Below are 22632 nucleotides of genomic sequence, written 5' to 3'. Positions count from 1 at the left end.
CCAAATGGGTTATTAACTCTATAAAACAGAGAAATAGGAATGCGGAACTGTTCTATTAGTCAGATACAAGGTAATTCTATTCATTTGCATATTCAACAAATATTTATTGAACATCTCCTTTTTTCAAGGCACAGTGAGGGTCAGCAACTCAGTGTTTTGCTAAGAATATGCTGTTTAACACAGATAACATAGTTGGCGATCTCATAGGGCTTACATTTCAGAGGGTGAGACAGCCAATATGCAACCAGGCAACAAATAAAATTTAATTTTATTATATTAAGTGCTCCAAAGGCATATTATATGGGAAACTTACTTCATATGGGGGTCAACGAATACTTTTCTGTGGTTTTTGAGCTGAAAGCTGAAGGATGGATAGCAGTTATCTATCTCCCACCCAGGTAGGGTGTGTGGTGTAAGGTGGGAAACAGAATCCTAGGTAAGGGGGCCAGTGTAAGTGAACCTTGGGGTGAAAATCAGATGGCTAGTTCCATAAACTGAAAGTGAGTGTGGTTGGATGCAAGGAGTAAGGGAAAGCAAGCCTGGGAATGAGATTAATAAAATAGGAAAAAGATTATTCAGGGACCTTCTTGTAGTGCTTGCTAAAAGTTTTCATTTTATCCTGCAGTTAATGGGAAAGTATTGAAAGATTTAAGCAGTAGAATGGTGTGCCCAGCTCTGTGTCTTAAATGTTCATTCTGACTGCAACATGGAGAGGTGGGGTAGAGAGAGAGGAGGTGATGATAAAGGGTGTAAACTGTAGAACTGACTTAGAAGGTTTCTGCAGGACTCTTAAAAAAACCCAAATGTTATTGGTTTAGTGGCAAGTTGATTGTTAGGAAAAAAAAGAGTATTTATAAGTTTTTTCTTTTAAATTTGAAACAGGGTCTGGCTCTATCACCCAGGCTGCAGTGCAGTGGCACAATCATGGCTTACTGCAGCCTCGACCTCCTGGGCTCAACCCATCCTCCCACCTCAGCCTCCCGAGGAGCTGTGACTACAAGTGTGCCCCACCAGTTTGACTAATTTTTTCATTTTTCATTTTTCTTTCTTTTTTTTTTTTTTAAGAGATGAAGTCTCACTATGTTGCCCAGGCTGGTATTGAACTCCTGAGCTTAAGTGACCCTCTGGCCTCAGCTTCCAAAGTGCTTGAATTAGAGGCATGAGCCACCATACCTGGCCAAGATGAATATTTAGACAGAGAAAATTACAGGAATTGGTGGCTGATTGAAAACAGAAAGTGAGATATAAAAAGGTGTAAAAGAAAAGGCTAAGGATTCTGGCTTTAGCAGTTTTCCTTGTTAGCAATATTGGCCACTGAGATAGGAAATACTGGGGATGAGCTGATAGTGAGCTTATTTTGCATATAACCTTAACAGCATGCAAGGCCAGGCGTGGTGGCTCACGCCTGTAATCCCAGCACTTTGGGAGGCCAAGGCGGGTGGATCACCTGAGGTCGGGAATTCGAGACCAGCCTGACCAACATGGAGAAACCCCGTCTCTACTAAAAATACAAAATTAGCTGGGCGTGGTGGCGCATGCCTATAATCCCAGCTACTCAGGAGGCTGAGGCCGGAGAATTGCTTGAACCCGGGAGGCGGAGGTTGCCGTGAGCCGAGATCGTGCCATTGCACTCTAGCCTGGGCAGCAAGAGCGAAACTCTGTCCTCAAAAAACCCACAAAAAACAGTGTTTTTTACACATTCTTCTGCACTTGATGGAGGAAATACATAGGTCTATCATTTTTGTAAAACGTGTGATTTGACTCTGAACACAAGTATAATTAGGCTTTAGTACCTTACTCTATATTTCCCACATTTCAAACAAAATAACATAATTCACATTGTTTTTGACAATATCTTAAATAACTTTGAATTTTTAGATATAATTTATATCCCATTAAAAGAGGCTTGAAACACAATATTCTAGGAAATGCAATGAGTTAAAGGTCTGATTTTAGTGGAGATTTGACTTGGATGTAATTTTAAATCTAAGCTGATTTTTACATGATAAATACTCGGCTGTCAAACAAGATTGACCTTTTAAAACCAGGCACTTAAGTTCCACATCGTGGAAAATTACCCAGTGCCAGAGGCATTAGCATCGGGTGGGGGACAATGCAAAGTCACAGTGGAACACTGGCATTGCACAGATTCCTAAGTGAGATTAAAAAAAGGGCCACATTTCTATGATAGAAGCCATACATGCAATGGACTCATTTCCATTTTTCATTAGTTAGCATTATTTTTTTTCCTAAGTATTAGAAAGTTTTTTTGAGAGTAGGAAATCAATATTTGTAAATCATGTAAAAACTTCATGGAATAAAAATAACTAAAATAAATGAGCAATTACAAGGCTGTTTCTCATTTGCTAGGCAAAGGGGATATTGTATAAAGAGAGTGATAGATACTACCTTTGGAAATAGCACTAAACTTTATGGTTAGTTAAAATTTCCAAAATGTATTTATTATTTATTTCAGGAAAAAAAACCACTTACTTATTGTTTTGGCTCCAATCACAACCAAACACTGCAGCTGGATGTTTATATTTGTGTAGCACTTTACCATCAATTGTTCGAATAATACTAGAATTAATTATAATATGTTAATAGAAAAACAATATTCTAAATACATTATTCAAGGAAACAAAGTCAGAATTGTAAATTTCAAATAAAAATATCCCAGGATAGAGATTTTGTCTACAAAGCAAAAAGAACATTTCAAAGTACTGTATAAATGTTACCAATTATGAGTATATTTGCAACTCTTAATATTAATTATGGTAACCTACAATTAATATAAGGTAATAAATTTTGATTTAAAAACTATTTTCTTGGCCGGGCACGGTGGCTCATGCCTATAATCCCACCACTTGGGGAGGTCGAGGCGGGTGGATCACTTGAGGTCGGGAGTTCAAGACCAGCCTGGCCAACATGGTGAAACCCCATCTCTACCAAAAAATACAAAAAAAGTAGCCAGGCGTGGTGGTGCACACCTGTGGTCTCAGCTACTCAGGAGGCTGAGGCAGGAGGATCACTTGAACCCAGGAGATGAAGGTTGCAGTGAGCTGGGATTGCACCACTGCACTCTAGCCTGAGCGATGGAAAAACAACAAAAACCCTTTTTCTTATAGAATTTTTTTAAATTGAGGAAAACATAGTGTAATACATTTTAAAACATAATCATATAACTAACATATACATTAGATTTTTAGCTTCAAAATGAGGTAGTTCAAAATTTATAGTGTTTAAAACAACTATTTATGAAGTTGGTTTTATGTACCATTGCACCAAAACCAAGACATTAAGTTATAACTTTTCATTGTATATTCTCAGTAATATAACTAAAATTCAGAGATGATCCCCCATCCCCTGTCATCAGCAAAGGATTCTATATAATTTAACTGCAAAAATAAAAGCTCTACTATCCTAGTCTATTATTACCACAATGCAAAAGCTATTGATTCCATTAGAAAAAAAGCGTGTACTAATTAATGTATTATGAAGTTTTAGAAGTGTATTGAAAAGACTGTCTTAAATGTTATTAGGCCCACCAACACTTTTGAGGTTACTGGGGAGTGATGGTGACTTATGCTTACAGGTGTTTAGTCACTGAATGTGATATCTGTCAAATATATAATGCCCTGAAATACATGGTCAAACTAATTTTGTATCACTTAATCAAAAAACTCTCAGGTGCTTTTGTATTTTGGTATCTATCAATTAGCACATAGTTCCTTTCAAGGAAAAAAAAATCACTAATATTGTTGTTTCTGAAAATTTTAACTTCCCGGTAAGGATCTTTGGTTTCCATAACTACTGTCTTTTCTACTGAAATTAAAAAGTGAGGATGAGAAGACTGGAGTGGGTTTAGCAAAACCTAACAACTTCTGTATTCTCAAGAACTATGAGTGTCTATACCACCTATCCACCTATCGAAGATGGCTATACCCATAGACAGCTACAGGGGAGGAGCATCTGATTTTAAAAAGTTTTTTAAACCAGGCATTTTTTCCTTACATATTTTTATTTGAAAACTTACTTATTTCTGGAACTTAACAGAATTAAGAAAGCACATACTTCTAAAACACAGGGTCAGTGAAGTTATTTCCTAACAAAAGGCATTTCCCACATGCATGACTTTATTTCTCCTTGCAAAGGCTTTTTATCCCTTTATATATAAAAGCATCTACAAAACTGTAAACAACTTTCTACAGCACTTAATATCTGCTGAATCACCTGTGAAACTGAAATACTACTCTCCAAACAATGTGATGATAATTATTAAGACTGTGAAAAGTCCTTAAAGTTTCTTTGAGCAAAGAAATGAGTCTTTTCATAATAATTCAAGTAGTATTTTCATTGAGAAAGCAATTGAATGCCTCATTAAACAAATTTTAAATACCCTTGCATTGTTATTTATTAATGATACATCATAGCAATATAGTATGTGCCTGTATGGGCTTAAAAATAATGCCTCTGAGAGTTGGTAGAGCTGTACAAATGAAATCTCACTGATACACAGTTGGAATGATCAAATGAGTGCTTTATAAACAGTGTAATTTCATATCATGTATCATACATAGTACTTACCAGAAACCATCACTGCTGCAGGTTGCTATTCTTTTAGAATCTTTATGACTCCAGGCAATGCAGAATATTCCATTTGTTCCATGCTTCAAAAAATGTAAAATACCTATCAATAAGAAATAATTCACCCCTTTTTTCTCTTATATATTTACTTCTTCTAAGTATTACTTTTCTGTTAGGAATGTGCTTTAGATGACACTAACAGAGGCATTACTGTCAAGAGCAGAAACCTGAATATATACTTTAAACTAAAGCTGTCACAATTTAGAAGTGTTTTAAGATACCAATCTGTTGTTTTAAGACATAAATCAGGTGGCTCCATTTCTTTTTGTTGGATACAAGGTAAAGAGTCAAAATGTCCTTCTTAAGTCATCTGTAGAATTAAGCGCTGCTTAATGCCTTTTCCCATGAGTACCAGTATGGTGATGAAAACAGTTATCTATCTGCTTCCAAACACAGTGCTACTTCAACCACAGTATAAGAAATGTTGCAAGCAGTTATTATTGGTTGTTTCTCTAAGTTTCAAAGTTCTATTTTATAAAGAAATCAGAATAGATTTCATGTTATTCCTATAATAAATCACTTTATATTTGCTTGATTTTCTGCTTTCTAGGACTGAGGAAGGGCCAGGGGATATAGTTAATAGATGGAATTATAAGAATTTTTAAAACTAGAAGGAATATATTACACATGAGAATGTCATTCATCAATGGTGTGATCAGTAAATAAAAGTTGTAATCAACCCATTTCTAAATTTTAATTAGAAACAGTTCTACTTTATATAGTACTTAAATTCCATTAAGAGGAAACTAAAGTGACTTTTTATCTTGTAGCTTAAGGTTGCTGTGTAAATATAGTTTTAACTTCTTAAAGCAATCTCCAGTTTGCTGTTTTACCTCTTTGGGGATCAAGGAGGGTAGGTTTATGCAGGCAGATTTAAAAATGGGACTAGTCCTTTTATTCATTCAGTTTATAGGGTGGAGGCCTTCTGTCAGCTTCATTTATTCCCATGAAAATTGCATTTATGACTCTCTACTATCCCATAATTCTTTTTGTGGAACACACGTAGCTTAGTTAATTAACGCTGGCATTGTTAATTTTTCCCTTATTTATGACATAGGATTTAAGCAATTTCGCTAGTGAATGTTGGGAAAGACATAAAGAAATACAAGACATGTCCTTGATACTAAAATGCTGGGTTTCCACAATCAGGCTGGAAGTGTTTAGGTACTAGTGGCAGATCTGTGAGATTCCAAGTTGCCAAGATGCCATAAGAAGAAATCAACAGATCTAATAAGTAAAGATATACAATTTTTGAATCTAGGCCATAAGTTTCATTTTTAGGCTCATCTCTTCTTATAATCCATTATTTATTATGGAATAAATTGTTGTTTTGGTGATGGGAGGGAAGATGGCAGGTTGGGGCATTGCTAAACTGAAAGGGTATTGTGTTACATGTAGAGAAAGGAAAGGATGTAACTGTTATAATCCTTTGTCAAAGTTTCCTTTTTTGAGTGCAAAATTGCTCACAGTGGTCCCTAAAGTTTTCCTAAAAGCTCTGCATTTGCTACACTACTACAAGTAGTGGGGAAGCAGGACTACTAAGGAGCATCTTCAAAGGGATAATACTCTCTGTATAAATGTTTTTAAAACCCCAATTGCATAAGCAATTTTCAAAGAAATTATATATTTAATAAGCTTCAATAGTAATCATCTAAAATAAATGAAATTTCAAGACACAGACAATCTTAGATCATTTTCCCCTGATTCATACCTAATATTTTGTAATCAGATCATATGTATTTTTCAAATATTAATGGAACTCAGTAAAATATGGAATGACAATATAACTCCAAGACAAAGGAGAAATAAAATCTGTGATGCTACAAATACAAGAGAGCAGGTTCTAAGGCTCTTCACGGAATAATTGAATTTGAAAACTGGAAGAAAATCTAAGAAACTATGTAATCCACCTTCATCATTTTTTAGGTGAAGAAACAGGTTTAGGGCAATAAAATGATTCTCCTTATGTCAAGAGCTAATTAATAACAGAACCAGGACTATAATTTGGGACTGGCTCTGAGTTTAGTCTTCTTCCTATTATTTTGTATTTGCCCAGATTTTGTGGAGGATGACTCAAAAATTCCTTTGACTCTCTAATGCAACTTCAGGTGACTCAGCTACAATTTTCAGAATTCATTTTAGTATGTGAGTATTCTCTAGGATTTTCTTCTAATTGAGAGAACACACATACCACCTGATTATTAAGTGATATTATATTAAGAAATAAAAATATTTACAAAATAAATACAAAATAGTATAAAACATTATATTATTCAGTAGCAATAAATAAATCTTACCTCATTAAATCGTTGTATAATTTTGCCCTTTTGAACATTCCAAATAAAAGCACCATTTCGGGAAGTTCCCCCAGCAATACAATTTAAACCACCTTAGGAAACAATTTGTTAGACATTATACTAAATGTTTCCGATAAATGTAATTCTTTTAAAAAATGTAACGTGAAAATGTAAGAACTGAGATTTGCAAACTAGTTCTTTAATTTTTTTATAATGGAAATTATTAACTGTATAAAAATATAGATAAAATAATAAAGTTAATGTATCCATTACACAGCTTCAACAATTATCAAAATATGGCCAATCTTGTTCTGTCTATAGCATCTGCTGAATTTATTTGGAGTAAATCTCTGACATCATATTATTTCATCCATAAAAACCTCAGTATGCATCTCTAAAAGACAGGGACTTCTTTATTGATCAAGACCAAACTATCATGAATATTAACAATAATTCCTCAATATTATCATATATTCAGTCAGTATTCATATTTCCATGATTATCTAGTAGATTTTAATGGTTATGAAAGTATTTCTATGAACAGATCACAGGAAAAATACAGTTTCTCCATAAAAACATAAACAATGCTTTCTGTTTTAAGAAATAAAAAATATTTGTGAAAATAAAACTACTGCTAAGTGAGTAGATGGTCAAGGACTTAAATAAGTGCCTTTTGCAAGACAGTGAAAGAAGAGGTTTTCTCCATCAGAACAAAGGAGCAGCTGTCATCTGCTATCTAGGAATAAAAATATGGAGAAACTACTTGATGATAAATGATTATACACACTGAAAATGTTCTCATCATATTTCTAACATTTTTATACTGCTCTCCTTTTGGGGTTCTTAAATTATTGGGGATATGTTTCAAAATTTATTTGCATTTTTTTTTGTCTGGTATCTACGCCAAGATACAGAGGAAATTATGTAATTATCTATATCCTACTCTATTTCCATCCTTGTCAACACTCATTTATCTTTTAAATATCATCCCCACTTACCTCAAAGTCATGATTCACCAGTAATCACATAACAGAAAATGACAGAATTTCCATTTTCTAAAATTTTTACTTTCTTGATGCAAATTCTCAATGTAGAGAGTGAAAGAATGCTATAAGTCAGATTAGATCTTCTGTGTTATGATTTGAAACAATAGTTTTTACAGTCATAAGTTTTATTCATGTTTTATGTTTCTGAGAAATACTTTTGTAGGATGAAGAGTATTCAACTAATATGAGCTCTAGTGCAAGGTGACTGCACTGGCTGGTCCAATTCCCATATTGCTAGCCAAGGTAACCTACAGTGGAGGTTCATACTGCAATATCAACAGAATAGGCTCAGTTATGTTCTGCTTAAAGGACAAACATTGTCATTAAGAGTTGTAAGTAAAACCTTTTTCTGTAATTCTCCTCATTGTAGGAGATGAAGGATACATAAAGCAATGGTCCTTAACCTTTTTCGTATCATGAAACTCTGAAAATCTGAGTACTAAGATACTCTTTGACAGATATAGGCGTATATACACACACACTAAAAATTATTCATAAATTTCTCAGAGATTTCCGAACTCTCTGATGAAATATAAAACCCTTAGAGGCCCAAATATTCAAAGTTAAGAATCCCTGTGTATGAAGGAATAATTTTAAAAATAAGGATGAGCTACATCCACATTACATGTAGTTATTGAATTAATATATTACTATTAAGCCAAATAAGTAAACCATTACATATACTTTAAAAGAGAAAAATTCATTTAGGTGTATGAAATTATTTGTTATGGGGAAATAATGTTTTGGGAGAAAATGTCAGAGGTTTCATAAGACATCTCTCCTTTATATGTACAGCAAGGTATAAGGTGGCATCTAAGATCAGAGATAAGATCTTATGATGGCATAAAAGTTCTTCAATACTTCAAAGGTGGAATTAATACAGAATTACACGGTTACAAGTGAACTGTTACTTGATATATAACCATAAACAGGATTTATATTAAAACTTTCCAGAAAACTTCTATCATGCAAATTGTATTATACTTCTAAAGGCATGGCTATAGAAATACAACTAATATTAGACAGGTAAAGATAATCCTGATTTACTGTGGTTTTTCTATATGACTTGTTATATAGAGGAAACCAGAAATCAAACTGCCTCTGCAGATAGACTCTTCTTAAACCTCGCAAAAAGAGAATCAACAAATATGTTCACACTAATTTGCTCTACATTCATTTAGAACAAGATGAGATCAAGAGGAAGAAAGTAACTCAAATGAAAATAAAACTTTAAAAAGCCATTTCATTGTATTCCTAATTTCAATAAAATATCTCTTACCTGGAGCCCAAGAAAGGGAATAAATAACACCTTCATTACCCGGGGATGTGTACACTGCTGTTAATGTGTTTATATCCCAGACTTTTATAGTGCCATCAAATGAAGCTGTTGCTAAAAGATTAGGATCATCAGGTTTGAATTTGCAGTCAAAGATAGTTTCCACGTGTCCCTAGGAATATGGCATAAAAGAGTCATAATTATTGAGGAAAATTCACATTATTAATAGATGAACCACAACGTTTACTCAAATCGACACAAGTATATGGTTTTCCAAATATTAATGCAAAAATATATAGGCAAGAAAAACAGAAAACTGGAATCACTACAGTGATTGAATGTTCTCTGTGCCATTACTGTATTATTTTGCACAGACCTAGATTTTAGTCAACCACGGTTCCTCAAATCAGCAACTAAACTCAAAGATGTTCAGAAGTCTCACTTTTCAGTTTCAATTCAGTGCAAAAGATATTTTCTATTTTTATTAAACTTACAGGATACTATGCTAGAAATCTATAAAGCAATTAACTCTTAATAGTTACCATATGTCATCTCGCACTGTAATAGAAGACCAAGATGAAACTCAAACTAAAAGTCATTTAATGCAAATATTCCTTTTTTATACTAATAACGTACTCCAAAAGCACCTCATAATTTTGGCAGAAACAGAAGAATCAGGCATAACCCCAATTGTTAATGAGCCTTGTTTCAAAATTTTCTAGCAAGTCTATTCTTTGGAACCTGAATACTTGTTCCCATTACCCAATGATTTGGATCCCAAACACCCACAAGACTATAAAGTGGTATATGCAGATACATGTAAACATACACCAGTAAAGTAGTGCTTAACTACTGTGGGCCTTTGGGAAAATCCGTTAAGAGTCCAACATAAATAGCCGGAATTACAACTATTCTAAATGCTGGGGAATGGGAATCGAAATTTCTACTTTAAGCAAACGAAACTAACATTTGGGATCTAGAGATGGAGTTGAAGTACAAAGACAGGGTTTTCTAGTCCTCAACAAATAGAATAAGGGTAGAGAAGAAAGTCCTTAAAACTCTGTGTACTTCCATTAATACCAGAAATCACAACCCTTAGGAAACTACAAAAGTACTCGTAAAGTTTCTCCTTTAGGTGGAGGTAAAGGAAAGAAAAATCTCAAGGGGTAGCAAGAAGTAAAAATGTTGTTAGAGCCACTGGTTCACCTGGCTGAAGCTGTCCCATGTGGTCATTTCCAATGTTAGGAACATAATCAAGGCAGGGACTTACATGCAGTTTTAAATGTTATTTCACTGCTATGCCTTAAAATTTTATTTTTTGAAATATGAAAATTCACATAGCAAGAACGAAATTGTAAATGTTTCTTCTGTGTTTTCTTCTTACCAAGAGGAAGGTGGGTAAGATGAGGAAAATTTTGTGGCGTTTTTCTTAATTTTAATGGAGCAAATATTCATATGGAAGTACACCTTTTAGAATGTTTATTAATAAGATTTTTAAAATTATGTAAGATTTTAAAAAATATTAATAATATTTTTCTCATCCTATGTAATCTGGAATCTTTGGAGATGCTTCATACATACAGCAGTTCAGAGTTGTTTCTTCTGGTAACACTTCGAGAAATTTCAAATTTGGATCTGTGTTAAGAAAATTGAAACTATAAGGAAAAAATGACTGCCTCCTTCTGACTGGCAGGCATTTTAAAGTGAGAAAAGCAACTGAAATAATTTATAATCAAGCGGCTTTTAGTATTTAGTATTCGGCATTTATTAGAATTATAAATTAACATAGATTTCAAGTAAAACATACTTTAATATGAAGTGTCATAGAAAATTTATTGAATTTAGATTGCATGACTTCTTTTCTACTAATATAACTTTTTATAGATTTAAGCATATTCTTATGTGTTTCTCCCTTCCCTTTCATAGATTTGTTTGAAAACAAATGGTAATTTGAAGTATACAAAAAGTTTACCACACTAGGAAAGAGTTCATATAAAAAGAAAAAGTGAAAAGAAAATTAAATCATCTTCATATGAATATCTACAAAAGGAAAATTCAAAAATAATTAAGCTACAGATTATTTTAAAAATATTTTTGCTATAAATCATTTTTTCATTTGAGGATAAAATTAAATGAGCAGTCTTGAAAAGATACAATATTATTGATTCTTTCTCTCCCTTCAGTTACAAGGACAATTACATCTCTAGATTCTTTTTCTAAGATCAAAGGAAAATAATTAGCATTTAAAGGTTTCTTAAATGTCCAGATTAGTCTAATTCAAACCAGTGGGAAAAGACAGGTGCATTTTTAGAAACTCTAAAGTAGGGAAAATTAAAGAGGATTGCTTTTGACAAATATTAATTACAACACAGTATTTATTATTGCATGTCTTCATTCATTCATTCAACAAAATTTAATAGTCTTGTTATGTGGCAGATACTATATTAGGTAGTGGGGCTGTACCACAGAACACAACCAGACAAAAATGTGGGATCTCAAGGAGGTTGTATTCTATCTTATATAGGCGCTTAATTATCATAAAAACAGAATTCATAGAATCGCTTAAGTATCATAGCAATTCAACAATAGAAACAAATCTTAGAAAACATAATCCAACCTTACTGAATTAACAAATGGGAACAATAAGGCTTTGAGTAACTGGCAGAGATCAACTTGTCCTTTCTCTTGAAAGGACATTCTATTCTCATTTTGCTTCCAAAATACACTACAGCTATGTAATTTTCCATTGTACATAAAATATAACTAGACATTGACTTTTAAAGTATAGTGGTTAAAAGTTATTTTAGTAGTTTTATCATCATTCTATGCATTTTCTAAAATGTTTCAACCAGCTACAATAAATTTCTAATATATTATTTCTTACAAAAATAATTTCAAATAATATTCAGACAGGTAAAAGTAAAGATCATGGGTTTACACAAAAAAGTGTTATGTATAATAAAGGAATGACTACATACATACCAAGTCTCTAAGAAAATCCCACTTCTTAGCTCCCATATCATAAAGTCCAACTCCACCATCCAAGAAACAACACACTGCATGACCAGGAGGAAGAGAAAATGCTTGATTCTGTGTCAAAGTTGGGGGTGGAACTGCTTCGCTTGTCGAGGATGTATAATGATTTTTGATTGGAGATTGGACTGAAACTAAAAATAGAAGAAAAAAAATCCTATTGGAATGAAACCACAGAGCTTAATTTAGAAAGATTCTTCATTAAAAAAAAATCCAGAATCTGTACCAGTAAACCCTTTAGGCAATGATCATATTTTCTCCCACATAAGCAGTTCTTTGGGATTGCCAAAAAATGTAATATAAGCACAAAATTGGATATTATTTTAAAGTACAGATGGAGCAAATAGATGAAAATTAGTGTGTTGAGGAATCACAATCTGTTGTGAATATGTGGTTTCTTATCACCCCATAAATTAAAGCTCAGCATGATTATTTCTGAATTATAAACTTCCTTCAAAATACTGACATAATAGCTTATTCCCTCCTTCCACACACACAAACATATATGCATATAATTTTTTCTTTTAATATAAATAACTCTCTACCAACAATTTCCAAGCCAGTGAAAATAATTTTTTTGAGATTATGCATAATTCATTTTAATTTATCACAAATTAAGAATCACAACACTATCTGACCTGCACTGGCATCTCAATTTTCTTTCTTCTTCCTAGATGTTTTTTTGTTTGTTTTTTCTTTTTACTGTTTATAGACTTGGATTTCTCCTACTTTCAATTACATAAATATCACTGTGCTTATTTTTATATATTATTTATCCCATATTTTGTCTTCTTCCAAAAAGCTCTTCCTTAGAATGTGAATCCAAATATTTTCTTGCAAACATAATCCAAAATAATGACACTACAGTAAATTATAAGACCAATCGATTATTAATTATACACTGGAATATGGAAAATATTTCTCAGTATTTTTTTTTTTTGAGACGGAGTCTCGCTCTGTTGCCCAGGCTGGAGTGCAGTGGCATGATCTCGGCTCACTGCAAGCTCCGCCTCCCGGGTTGACGCCACTCTCTTGCCTCAGCCTCCCCAGTAGCTGGGACTACAGGCTCCCACCACCACGCCTGGCTAATTTTTTTGTATTTTTAGTAGAGATGGGGTTTCACTGTGTTAGCCAGGATGGTCTCGATCTCCTGACCTTGTGATCTGCCTGCCTTGGCCTCCCAAAGTGCTGGGATTACAGGCATGAGCCACTGCACCCGGCCATTTCTCAGTATTTTTAAAATTAAAATACAATTTTTCTTAGTTCATTTATTATGGATAATATTCATTTCTCAGAATCTGAGAATTACAGAAAGTCCAAACTAGAATGAACTACAAATGACAAAAGAGGCATTTGGTAGCAATGAATTTGGTTCACTAAAATTTCGTTGATATTTTGTTTAAAAATTAATATAATCCATCATTGGTTTTCTAACACTTTGATTGACATTATAGGTGGGTTAGACAACTTTTATGCACCAATCTATTTGTAAATCATGCTTTTCAGAATTCAGCGAGTACGTTTATTTTTTAAAATTTCATTTTCACAGTTGTTCTTTTTCCGTACTTTCTGTTATATTAAATTGAGGGGAAAACCTAGAAGTCAAACAAGAGGTAATCTGAAAGGAATTGCTCGAAAATGACAAGACTGGTATGTTATTCTTTATATTTTCTGACTTTGTCTAATGGACATGGGCTACTTTTATAGTAAGAAAAAAAATGAAAGAAAGAATCTGGTATTTCAGACATTCCATGACATGGTAGTTCAAAGCTTCTAAACAAATAAAGGAACTAACAATGACAAAAAAATGTCAAGATCCCTAAACAGTAAGCCAGCATCCAGCATATTACTTCTCTAGTCCTAATATTTCTAGACCCTCCAGTTTCCAGGTTCTACATTTATTAGGGACTTCACAGTTTTGTACAAGGGGTATAGGTTCAAATATAGAGATTTTCTACTAGTTGCCATTGCCTACCAATTAGACACCAAAATAACATTACTTTGAATAGCCATTGCTAATTACTTGGTATATTATAAAGATAGAGTAAGAAGGAAACAATCACTCTAAACTCTTCATCACTGAATTCCCTTCCCCATGTTTTTTATGATGTGTTATACAGAATGGGAACACTACCAACCATGCAGAGTAATCATGATAGACTTAACTGGAAGTCTATTACTTTTCCCTTATATTTGAAAAAAATTCTAATTCTAAACCTCCCGCAAATTTCCAGATTTTTCCTTTTTATAAATTAAGTGTATTTTATTTTTTCTTAATTGCAGAGGCAATGAATGATACAGAAAATATACACAGAAATAAAGAAGATACAGAAGATCCATAATACTAACTACTAACCCAGTGACAACTGGTATTCAAATATGTAATATGTATTCTAGATCCTATAATTTGAATATTTAGGTTGTTTTAACTTTGTTGTAAACTGTACAGATTTTAAATGAGCCATGTTTAAAACATAAATTCTCCCAGTTCAGATAATCTTATTTAATCCTATCACTCTTAATATTTCTAACTTATTTTCATCAATATCATTGATTCATCTTTTCCATGTAGATAATCTGAAATTATCTAAATATTCTTACTTAGTGGCATTAAAAAATGTAACTTGACTCTAAATATTTTCCATTTAGTAACAGTAGATCTTGTGTAGCTTTGATGGATCCTTGAGCACATATATTATCAAAGCCTTTTTAAAAAATTGCTTTTCAGTGGCATATAGTATTTGATATCTCACTATACCATTTTATTTGATAGAAAATACGATATTTTTTAAAAATTAAAATTTTGATAACATTTTTACTCACACTTTTTTCTTGGAGGAGAATTAAGTACATGTAAGCAGTGAAATCCTGTTTTCTTTAATTTAAGATTATCGATAGGTGTTGTTCTTGAAACATTCCAAATGCGTAAAACACCCACTTGAGAATCTAGTCAGATCAGGGAAAAAGCATATTTTAACAAATTTTGTATGAAACTAAAATGCCTAGACATAAAAGTATAACAAAATTTCAACTGGAAATATTTTAGGACTAATTACTGACATCCTTTGAACAACTATACCACACAGTAATACAACCAAACAACTGAAATACTATTTAACTTTTAAATTTTTGGCATGTTTTACTATTTTTTTGCTCCAAAACCTTCTATAGGGTTAGAAATGGCTGTTTTGGCAGCTTCCTCCAATAAAGACCATTATAATAACTCAACCACAAAAAAAGACCCTATTGACACATGCTTGTTCTAGGAAATGTTCAGCCACAGAAAACTCTCTATTTCTAACCTTAAATAATCAATCTTTCCACCTTTGAAATGTTTATAAACTGCTCAACTGTCCACTTTTAGCCATTAAGGATTGTCAAATATACCTGAAGGCCAATTACAGTCTCCTTTCTTCCAAAATTCCCACCTTAATTACTGCTTTGGAGAAGAGTCTGGCAGTTACACAAACGATTAAATATAGAATTACCATATGACTTAGCAATTCCTCTCCTTGAGAAACACTCAACAGAATTATAAGCAAAGGTCCATACCAAAACTTGTACATACATGTTCATAGCAGCATTATCTATAACAGCAAAAAGGTGGAAACAATATGTATGTCTATCAACAGAGGAATGGATAAACAAAACCTGCCATATCCATATAATGACATATTATTCAGCCATAAAAAGGAATGAAGTACTGATACATGCTATAACATGGATGAACCTTGAAAACTTTATGTTAAGTGAAAGAAGCCAGAAACAAAAGGCAACAGACTGAATGGTTCCATTTATATGAAATGTCCAGAAGAAGCAAGTCCACAGAGATAGAAAGTAATTAGCAGTTTATGCTTGCACATGTGTGTATCCGGGACTGTAGGGAGGCAGTAATGGAGAGTAACTGCTGATGAGTACAGGGTTTGTTGGGGGAATAATGATATGTTAATTAGATAGTGGTAATAATTGTAGAGCTTTGTGAATATACTAGAAACCACTGAACTGCATGCTTTAAAAATGGTGAATTTTATATGTGAAGCATATTTCAGTAATAGTAATAAAATACAAAACAATTTCCATGCCTATTGGGCTGGGCATGATGGATAATGCCTGTATTCCCAGCACTTTGGGAGGCTGAGGAGGGTGGATCACTTGAGGTTAGGAGTTTGAGACCAGCCTGGCCAACATGGTAAAACACCATCTCTACTAAAAATAGAAAAATTAGCCAGGTATGGTGGCATGCACCACAGTGCAATCTCAGCTACTCGGGAGGCTGAGGCAGGATAATCACTTGAACCCAGAGGTGGAGGTTGCAGTGAGCCAAGATTGCACCACTGCACTCCAGCCTGGGTGACAGAGCGAGACACTGTCTCAAAAAAAAAAAAAAATTCCACGCCTATTATTAATTATATCCTGAAAAGTTAAAGGCAATTAAGATATATAAATTAAGAATCCATCTACTTTCATGTGCAGTTGCCCCTTGTTATACATGGGAGATTGGTTCCAGGACCTCCCACGGATAACAAAATCCATGAATGCTCAAGTCTCTTACATAAAGTGGCATATTATTTACATATAACCTATGCATATTTTCTCGTATATCTTTAAATCATTTCCAGATTATTGTATTAGTCTGTTTTCACACTGCTATAAAGACATACCCAAGACTGGGTAATTTATAAAGAAAAGAGGTTTAATTGACTCACAGTTCTGCATGGCTGGGGAGGCCTCAGGAAACTTACAATCATGGTGGAACGCAAAGTAGAAGCAGGCACCTTCTTCGCAGGGCAGTGGAATGGAGTGAGGGCAAACAGGAGAAATGCCAGACACTTATAAAACCATCAGATCTCGTGAGATCTCACTCATTATCATGAGAACATCATAGGGTAAACTGTGGCCCCCATGATCCAGCTGGGTCCGGCCTTGACAGTTGGGGATCATGGCAATGATAATTCAAGATGAGATTTTTGGTGGAGACACAGTCAAGCCACATCACTTGTTATACCTAATCCAAAGCCTACACATCACATTATTCACATGGGTTCAACGTAGTACTTGTCACACTGCAAAGTCAGGTTTTGCTTCTTGAAATTTTGTGGAATTTTTTTCCCCTAACATTTATCATTCATAGTTGGTTCAATCCACGGATGCAGAACCCACAAATACAGGGTGGCGTCACTATTATGTTAAGTATTAAAGAAGTGAATAATTTATTTTAAAATTTTGAGAGGATAAAGAGTCTTTGCTTATTATTTTACGCTAGGCAAATATGGGAAGTATTTATACAGTAGCCGAAAACATTCTGTTCTTTCAGAGGTCTCTCTCTCTGAACACAATTAAATGGTAAAAGTAGAGAGTCATTTAGTTTCTAATTATTCCTCAATTCCCCCATCTTCCCATCCCCTATCACTACTTAGCTTTGCTAATTCTCTCATGACCTCTTGACTAGGAAAGCATGAAGGAGTATCCATTCAACCCACAGATCAGTGAGTGCTATAGTTTGAATGCCTCCCACAAAATTCTTGTGTTATAAACTTAATCCCCAATGCAACATTGTTAGGAGATAGGGTCTAATCAGAGGCAGTTAGGTCATGTAGGCTCTACTCTTATGAATGGATTAATATAGACAGTGTAGGTGTGGGTTATTTATTGTGAGAGTGGCTTTGTTATAAAAGTGAGCTAGGTCTCCTCTTGCTTTCATGCTCTTGTCCTCTCCTGCTTTCAGCAGCACAAAGTTCCTCACCAGATGCCTGTGCCATGCTCCTGGGCATCCCAGCCTCCTTAGGTTAGCCTTAAACTAATCTAAACTAGTTTATAGTTTAGATTACTATAAACTATAAACCTTTTATGGTTTATAGATTACTATAAACTATAAACCTTTTATGGTTTATAGATTACTATAAACTATAAACCTTTTATGGTTTATAGATTACTATAAACTATAAACCTTTTATGGTTTATAGATTACTCAGCTTGTGGTATTCTGTTATAGCAGAATATTCTGTGGTATTCAGTTATAGCAACACAAAATGGACTAAGACAGTGAGGCTAATAAAGCTCCCATCAGGTAATTGTTTTTCTGGTCAGTACCTTCACTGTCATCCTACTATGCCTGAAATGGAACTGTCTTTGCCTTTTGCATGTACACAGACATGCTCACATGTGTGCACATATATAATATATTCCAAGGTATTTCCAGAAACCTGGCAGAGTGGACCTTATTTTTCATTTTTATTTGTCATTTCATTTTATTTATCATTAATGACATACAATATAAATAAAAGTACACTAGTAATTTACTACAATAAATAATAATTGAACTATTAATACATTTTACACAAAATCAACCTATAAAGGACAATTTCCTAAATTCAACGAAAGAATATATACACATATTTAAAACTCTGGGTTATGGGGATTAGCTTACCTCCAGTTATAAACATCCCAGGAGCACTGGGAACCCAGGCTAAGCACTGTACAGAAGCTGCTGCACTGGGAAGATTAAATGTTGTTATGCAAGAAAGTGATTCAGAATCTACCAGGCGAATTCCATAATGCAAATTAACCACTAGAAGATAATCAGTAGATAGTGGGTCCCATTCCAAGGCCGTAACTGGATCCTCTTCATCTGTCCCTTCAAGAGATTCAGGTCTCAAAACATGTTTCTGATTTTTATTACCTGTTAAAATACAGAGATAATTATTTCCAAAAGACTTGCAGAAAAGATCAATAATTTAGATGATGCTAACTTTTTCCTTGTACAGTATCTATCTCTGAGGGTATTGAAAATAGAAATGTGGTGCTTATATGCAGAAGGCGTAACTGACATGTGAATGCAGAAAGATCTGTTTGTCCTAATGATGAAAGTCAGGCTCAATGCTCTGTTTTGGCAATTTCCAGTGCCTTGAATGTGTCTCCCATTTGTTACCGAAAAGCAGTAAGAAAATATACAGATAAATAACATACTCTGATCTTGTCAACAATTACAAATTTCACTGGGTTACAGCAGCATAGAAATAGGGAAAGTGCTTATTGAAATGAAGAATATCATATAGTGATTTAAAAGGATAAATGTTGGAGCTGGCTGACTGCCTGGTTCCGATCCTAGTTCTGCTTCTTACTAGCTTTGCTGCCTCAGACAAGATACTTAATCTCCCTGTGCCTCAGTCTTGTGGTTTTTTTCTTTTTTTAATAATGGAGAAGATAACAATACTTATCTCACAGAGTTTTAAAACTAATTAAATGAATTTGATTAAAATGTTTAGAATAGTGGTGCACATTTTAAACAGCATCTTAATATTTACTGTTATTCCTTTCTCATTCGTCTTATCATTTGCCATAATTATAATTCACACCTGACCAATAGTATAAATAGGAAGCCAGAAAGATAGGGAGTTAAAACAAGACTAATTAAATAAAGCAAAGGATCATCAAACAAACTTCTTGTTCTTTGTAATTTACGTACACAACTGGAAATATGGAAAAAAAAATTCTGCTGGGATACCACATGGGAACTCCACTGGGCAAGTCCTCTCATTCTCAAGAGAGGCAGTGAAGCATCTAGTTAGAGAGACTGCGGCCTTAACAGAAAGTACCAATTAGTCGTAAGTATCATAAAGGAAGTGTGTTTCTTCTTTAAAAAGCACAATTGAAAGATAATACAATTGCTGCAATCCCATAATTACAGAATTGAGACCAGAAATAAATGTCTCCTGTGTGTTTTTAAAGGGGATACTATGATATCGTAAAATATATGTTTGGTTTTCATCCCTGTTTCCTGGAATTACAACTCCTAAAATCCTTGGAATCTCTACAGTGTCTTTTTGTATGCTAATGAGTTGACTAGGTAGCTGGTGGCCACTAGGTGGCTTCACAATGGGGACTGTTCACTGGAAAGACCAAGGCTTGATTAGAGAGTTGGGACCTTCAGCCTCATCCCCCAATGTCCAGGGAGGGAAGAGGGACTGAAGGTTAGGCTGATCGCCAACGGCCAATGTTTTAATCAATATGCCTATATAATAAAGCTTCTATAAAAACCCAAAAGAAGCAGAATTTGGGAGTTTCCAGAGAGCTGAGCACACGGAGGCTCCTGGAGGGCAGCATGCCTGGAGACGGCACAGAAGCCCCATGTCCTTTCCCATATGCCTTGCCCTTTTCATCTTTTCATTTGTATCCTTGTAATATTCTTTATAATAAGGTAAGAAAGTGTTTCCCTGAGTTTTGTGAGCTACTCTAGCAAACTAATCAAATCCAAGGAGGGGGCCACGGGAACCTCGATTTATAGCCAGTCGTTCAGAAACACAGGCAAAATAAGCTGGGGCTTAACAACTGTCATCAGAAGAGAGGACAGTCATGGGGCCTGATCCCTCAGTGTGTGTGTTGTGGCTCTATCTCCAGGTAGTGTCGAAATTGAATTGGAGGACGCTCAGAGAGTGTCTGCTGTAGAGGTGACCGCTTGCTTAATGTGTGGAGAAAGCCTCTCATACATCTAGTGTCAGAACTGTGCTGTGAGAGTACAGTAGGAGAAACTGAGTCTGTTTTTTCCACTAAGTAACAGTTATATAGAGACAGTGTCATCAACAACATTCCTAAAATAAAACAAGGCAAATTTTATTAAGGCACATTCATGGAGTAATACCAAAATCAATTCAATTTAAACATGATTATAATAAAGATTTTTAAAAAGGTTCTCCGATGAACTTGGCCTGAGAATACAATTTGAGATAGCTAAAGCGGTTTTCCAATTTTTTTGCCCTGGAATCTTCTGTTCATATGAGAATGTTTACAAGAAAATCCAGTAAATAATACAGGATAACATGGTGCTTTTCAGGCTGAAAGGGAGAAGAAGCCTTAAAGCTCAGCTGGATCATCTATGAAGCCCTCCTACCCTCAATACACACACATAAGTACACAAACATACAAAGCACAGTTTAAAAATTACTGATTTAAAATGATGAACTACATTATCGTGGCCAGTTCTCATGAATATTTATTTTTTCTTCTGAGAAGGACTAGACAACAGAGATATTGAGGTCATAGGTTCCTGCAAGAACCTGGAGGACAGAAATCCTATGTTGTAACATAGGGATAGAACCATCTGTGGTGCCAGTAAGTCATCAAGAAGATAAGGTTAACAACTCATGAAAATAAGAAGCCTAGCTATACTGGTATTAATGCTAACAGTTTCAAACTCACAATCCAGAATGTAGTGTTAGAATTAAAAGGTAGTGATTCCTTCATGATCCATTCCCTCATGTATATGCAAAAGGAAAATACTTAACAGGACTGTATCTTTTATAATGTTTTATGCACATTAATTGCTAAATAAATCCTACAGAATAAATGAGGTTAACAAGTCTGTATTGGGTTGTTATGGGTTGAACTGTGCTCTCTCAAAAAAGGTGTTAAAGTCCTAAGCCCCAGTACCTGCAAATGTGATCTTATTTGGAATTAGGGCCTTCGCAGATGATCAAACTAAGATGAGGCCCTTAGGGTAGAGCTTAATCCAATATGACTATGTCTTTATAAAAGGGAAAATTTTGTCACAGAGACATGCATACACACAGCAGGGATGCCACATGCCATGTGAAGACTGCAGTTATACTGCCACAAGCCAAGAAACAGGAAGCCAGGAGACAGGCCTGGAACAGATCCTTTCTTTGGGCCTTCAGGGGGAGCATGGCCCTCTTGACACCTTATTTTATACTTCTGCTCTCAAGAATTGTGAGATAATAAAATTTATGTTGTTCTAAGCTGTCTTGTTTGTGATAGTTTTCTTACATCAGTCCTAGTAAACTAATATATGGGTGGAACAGAAAAATAACACATGCTGACTTGGGTATAGATGGTTTCACTTGGTTTAACAACTGGAAGATTGGGTTATTGAAAAACAATGTTCTCTTCTGGAAGGCACATATCTCAGACTGTTCAAATACTAAACATTCTATCCTCTAAACCTAAGAGAGGGAAAACAAAGGTAGTCTTTTTTCTTTTCTGTTATTTCTATGTCAAAATAAGCATGTACTGTCTCAATGTTTTATATTTTAGATACACAATAAAAAGTCTCAATGTCTTATGGCTTGAAACTTTCAAAGATGCCTAATAATAATAAAGCAAGAAAAAAGATAACCTCAGTCAATGATAAAGGAGAGGGTAAAAATGACAAATCACAAAATATAAAAAATATCTAGAGTGCAATTTAGAATAAAATAAAAACACACTCCTCATATCTTCTTCAGATCTAGTTTGAAAAGAAAGTGTCACAATCCTGATGAAATCTTTGGGTGCAGGCCAGGGAAGAAGTGGAGGAATATCACTAACGACATTTGGTTAC

General features: G+C 34.3%; 1 protein-coding gene across 5 annotated transcripts in view; it reads right to left on the bottom strand.

The window, feature by feature from the left end:
- Positions 1–22632, bottom strand: part of WDR17 (WD repeat domain 17) — a 116084-nt gene that overhangs the window by 37933 nt on the left and 55519 nt on the right. For all 5 annotated transcript variants that reach the window (XM_019026049.4, XM_055384175.2, XM_004040656.5 and 2 more), the window contains 7 exons: positions 18727–18978; positions 15123–15245; positions 12249–12433; positions 9270–9438; positions 6945–7036; positions 4588–4670; positions 2494–2580 (listed from right to left, as the gene is read on the bottom strand). In XM_019026049.4, coding sequence (XP_018881594.3) covers positions 2494–2580; positions 4588–4670; positions 6945–7036; positions 9270–9438; positions 12249–12433; positions 15123–15245; positions 18727–18978 — 991 coding nt within the window. The remainder of the gene's footprint in view (positions 1–2493; positions 2581–4587; positions 4671–6944; positions 7037–9269; positions 9439–12248; positions 12434–15122; positions 15246–18726; positions 18979–22632) is intronic.

This window comes from Gorilla gorilla, chromosome 3 (assembly GCF_029281585.2).
Source record: "Gorilla gorilla gorilla isolate KB3781 chromosome 3, NHGRI_mGorGor1-v2.1_pri, whole genome shotgun sequence".
NCBI classification, from domain to species: domain Eukaryota; kingdom Metazoa; phylum Chordata; class Mammalia; order Primates; family Hominidae; genus Gorilla; species Gorilla gorilla.
The sequence above is the reverse complement of the archived record's forward strand: the minus strand, read 5'-3'. Positions and strand labels throughout refer to the sequence as shown.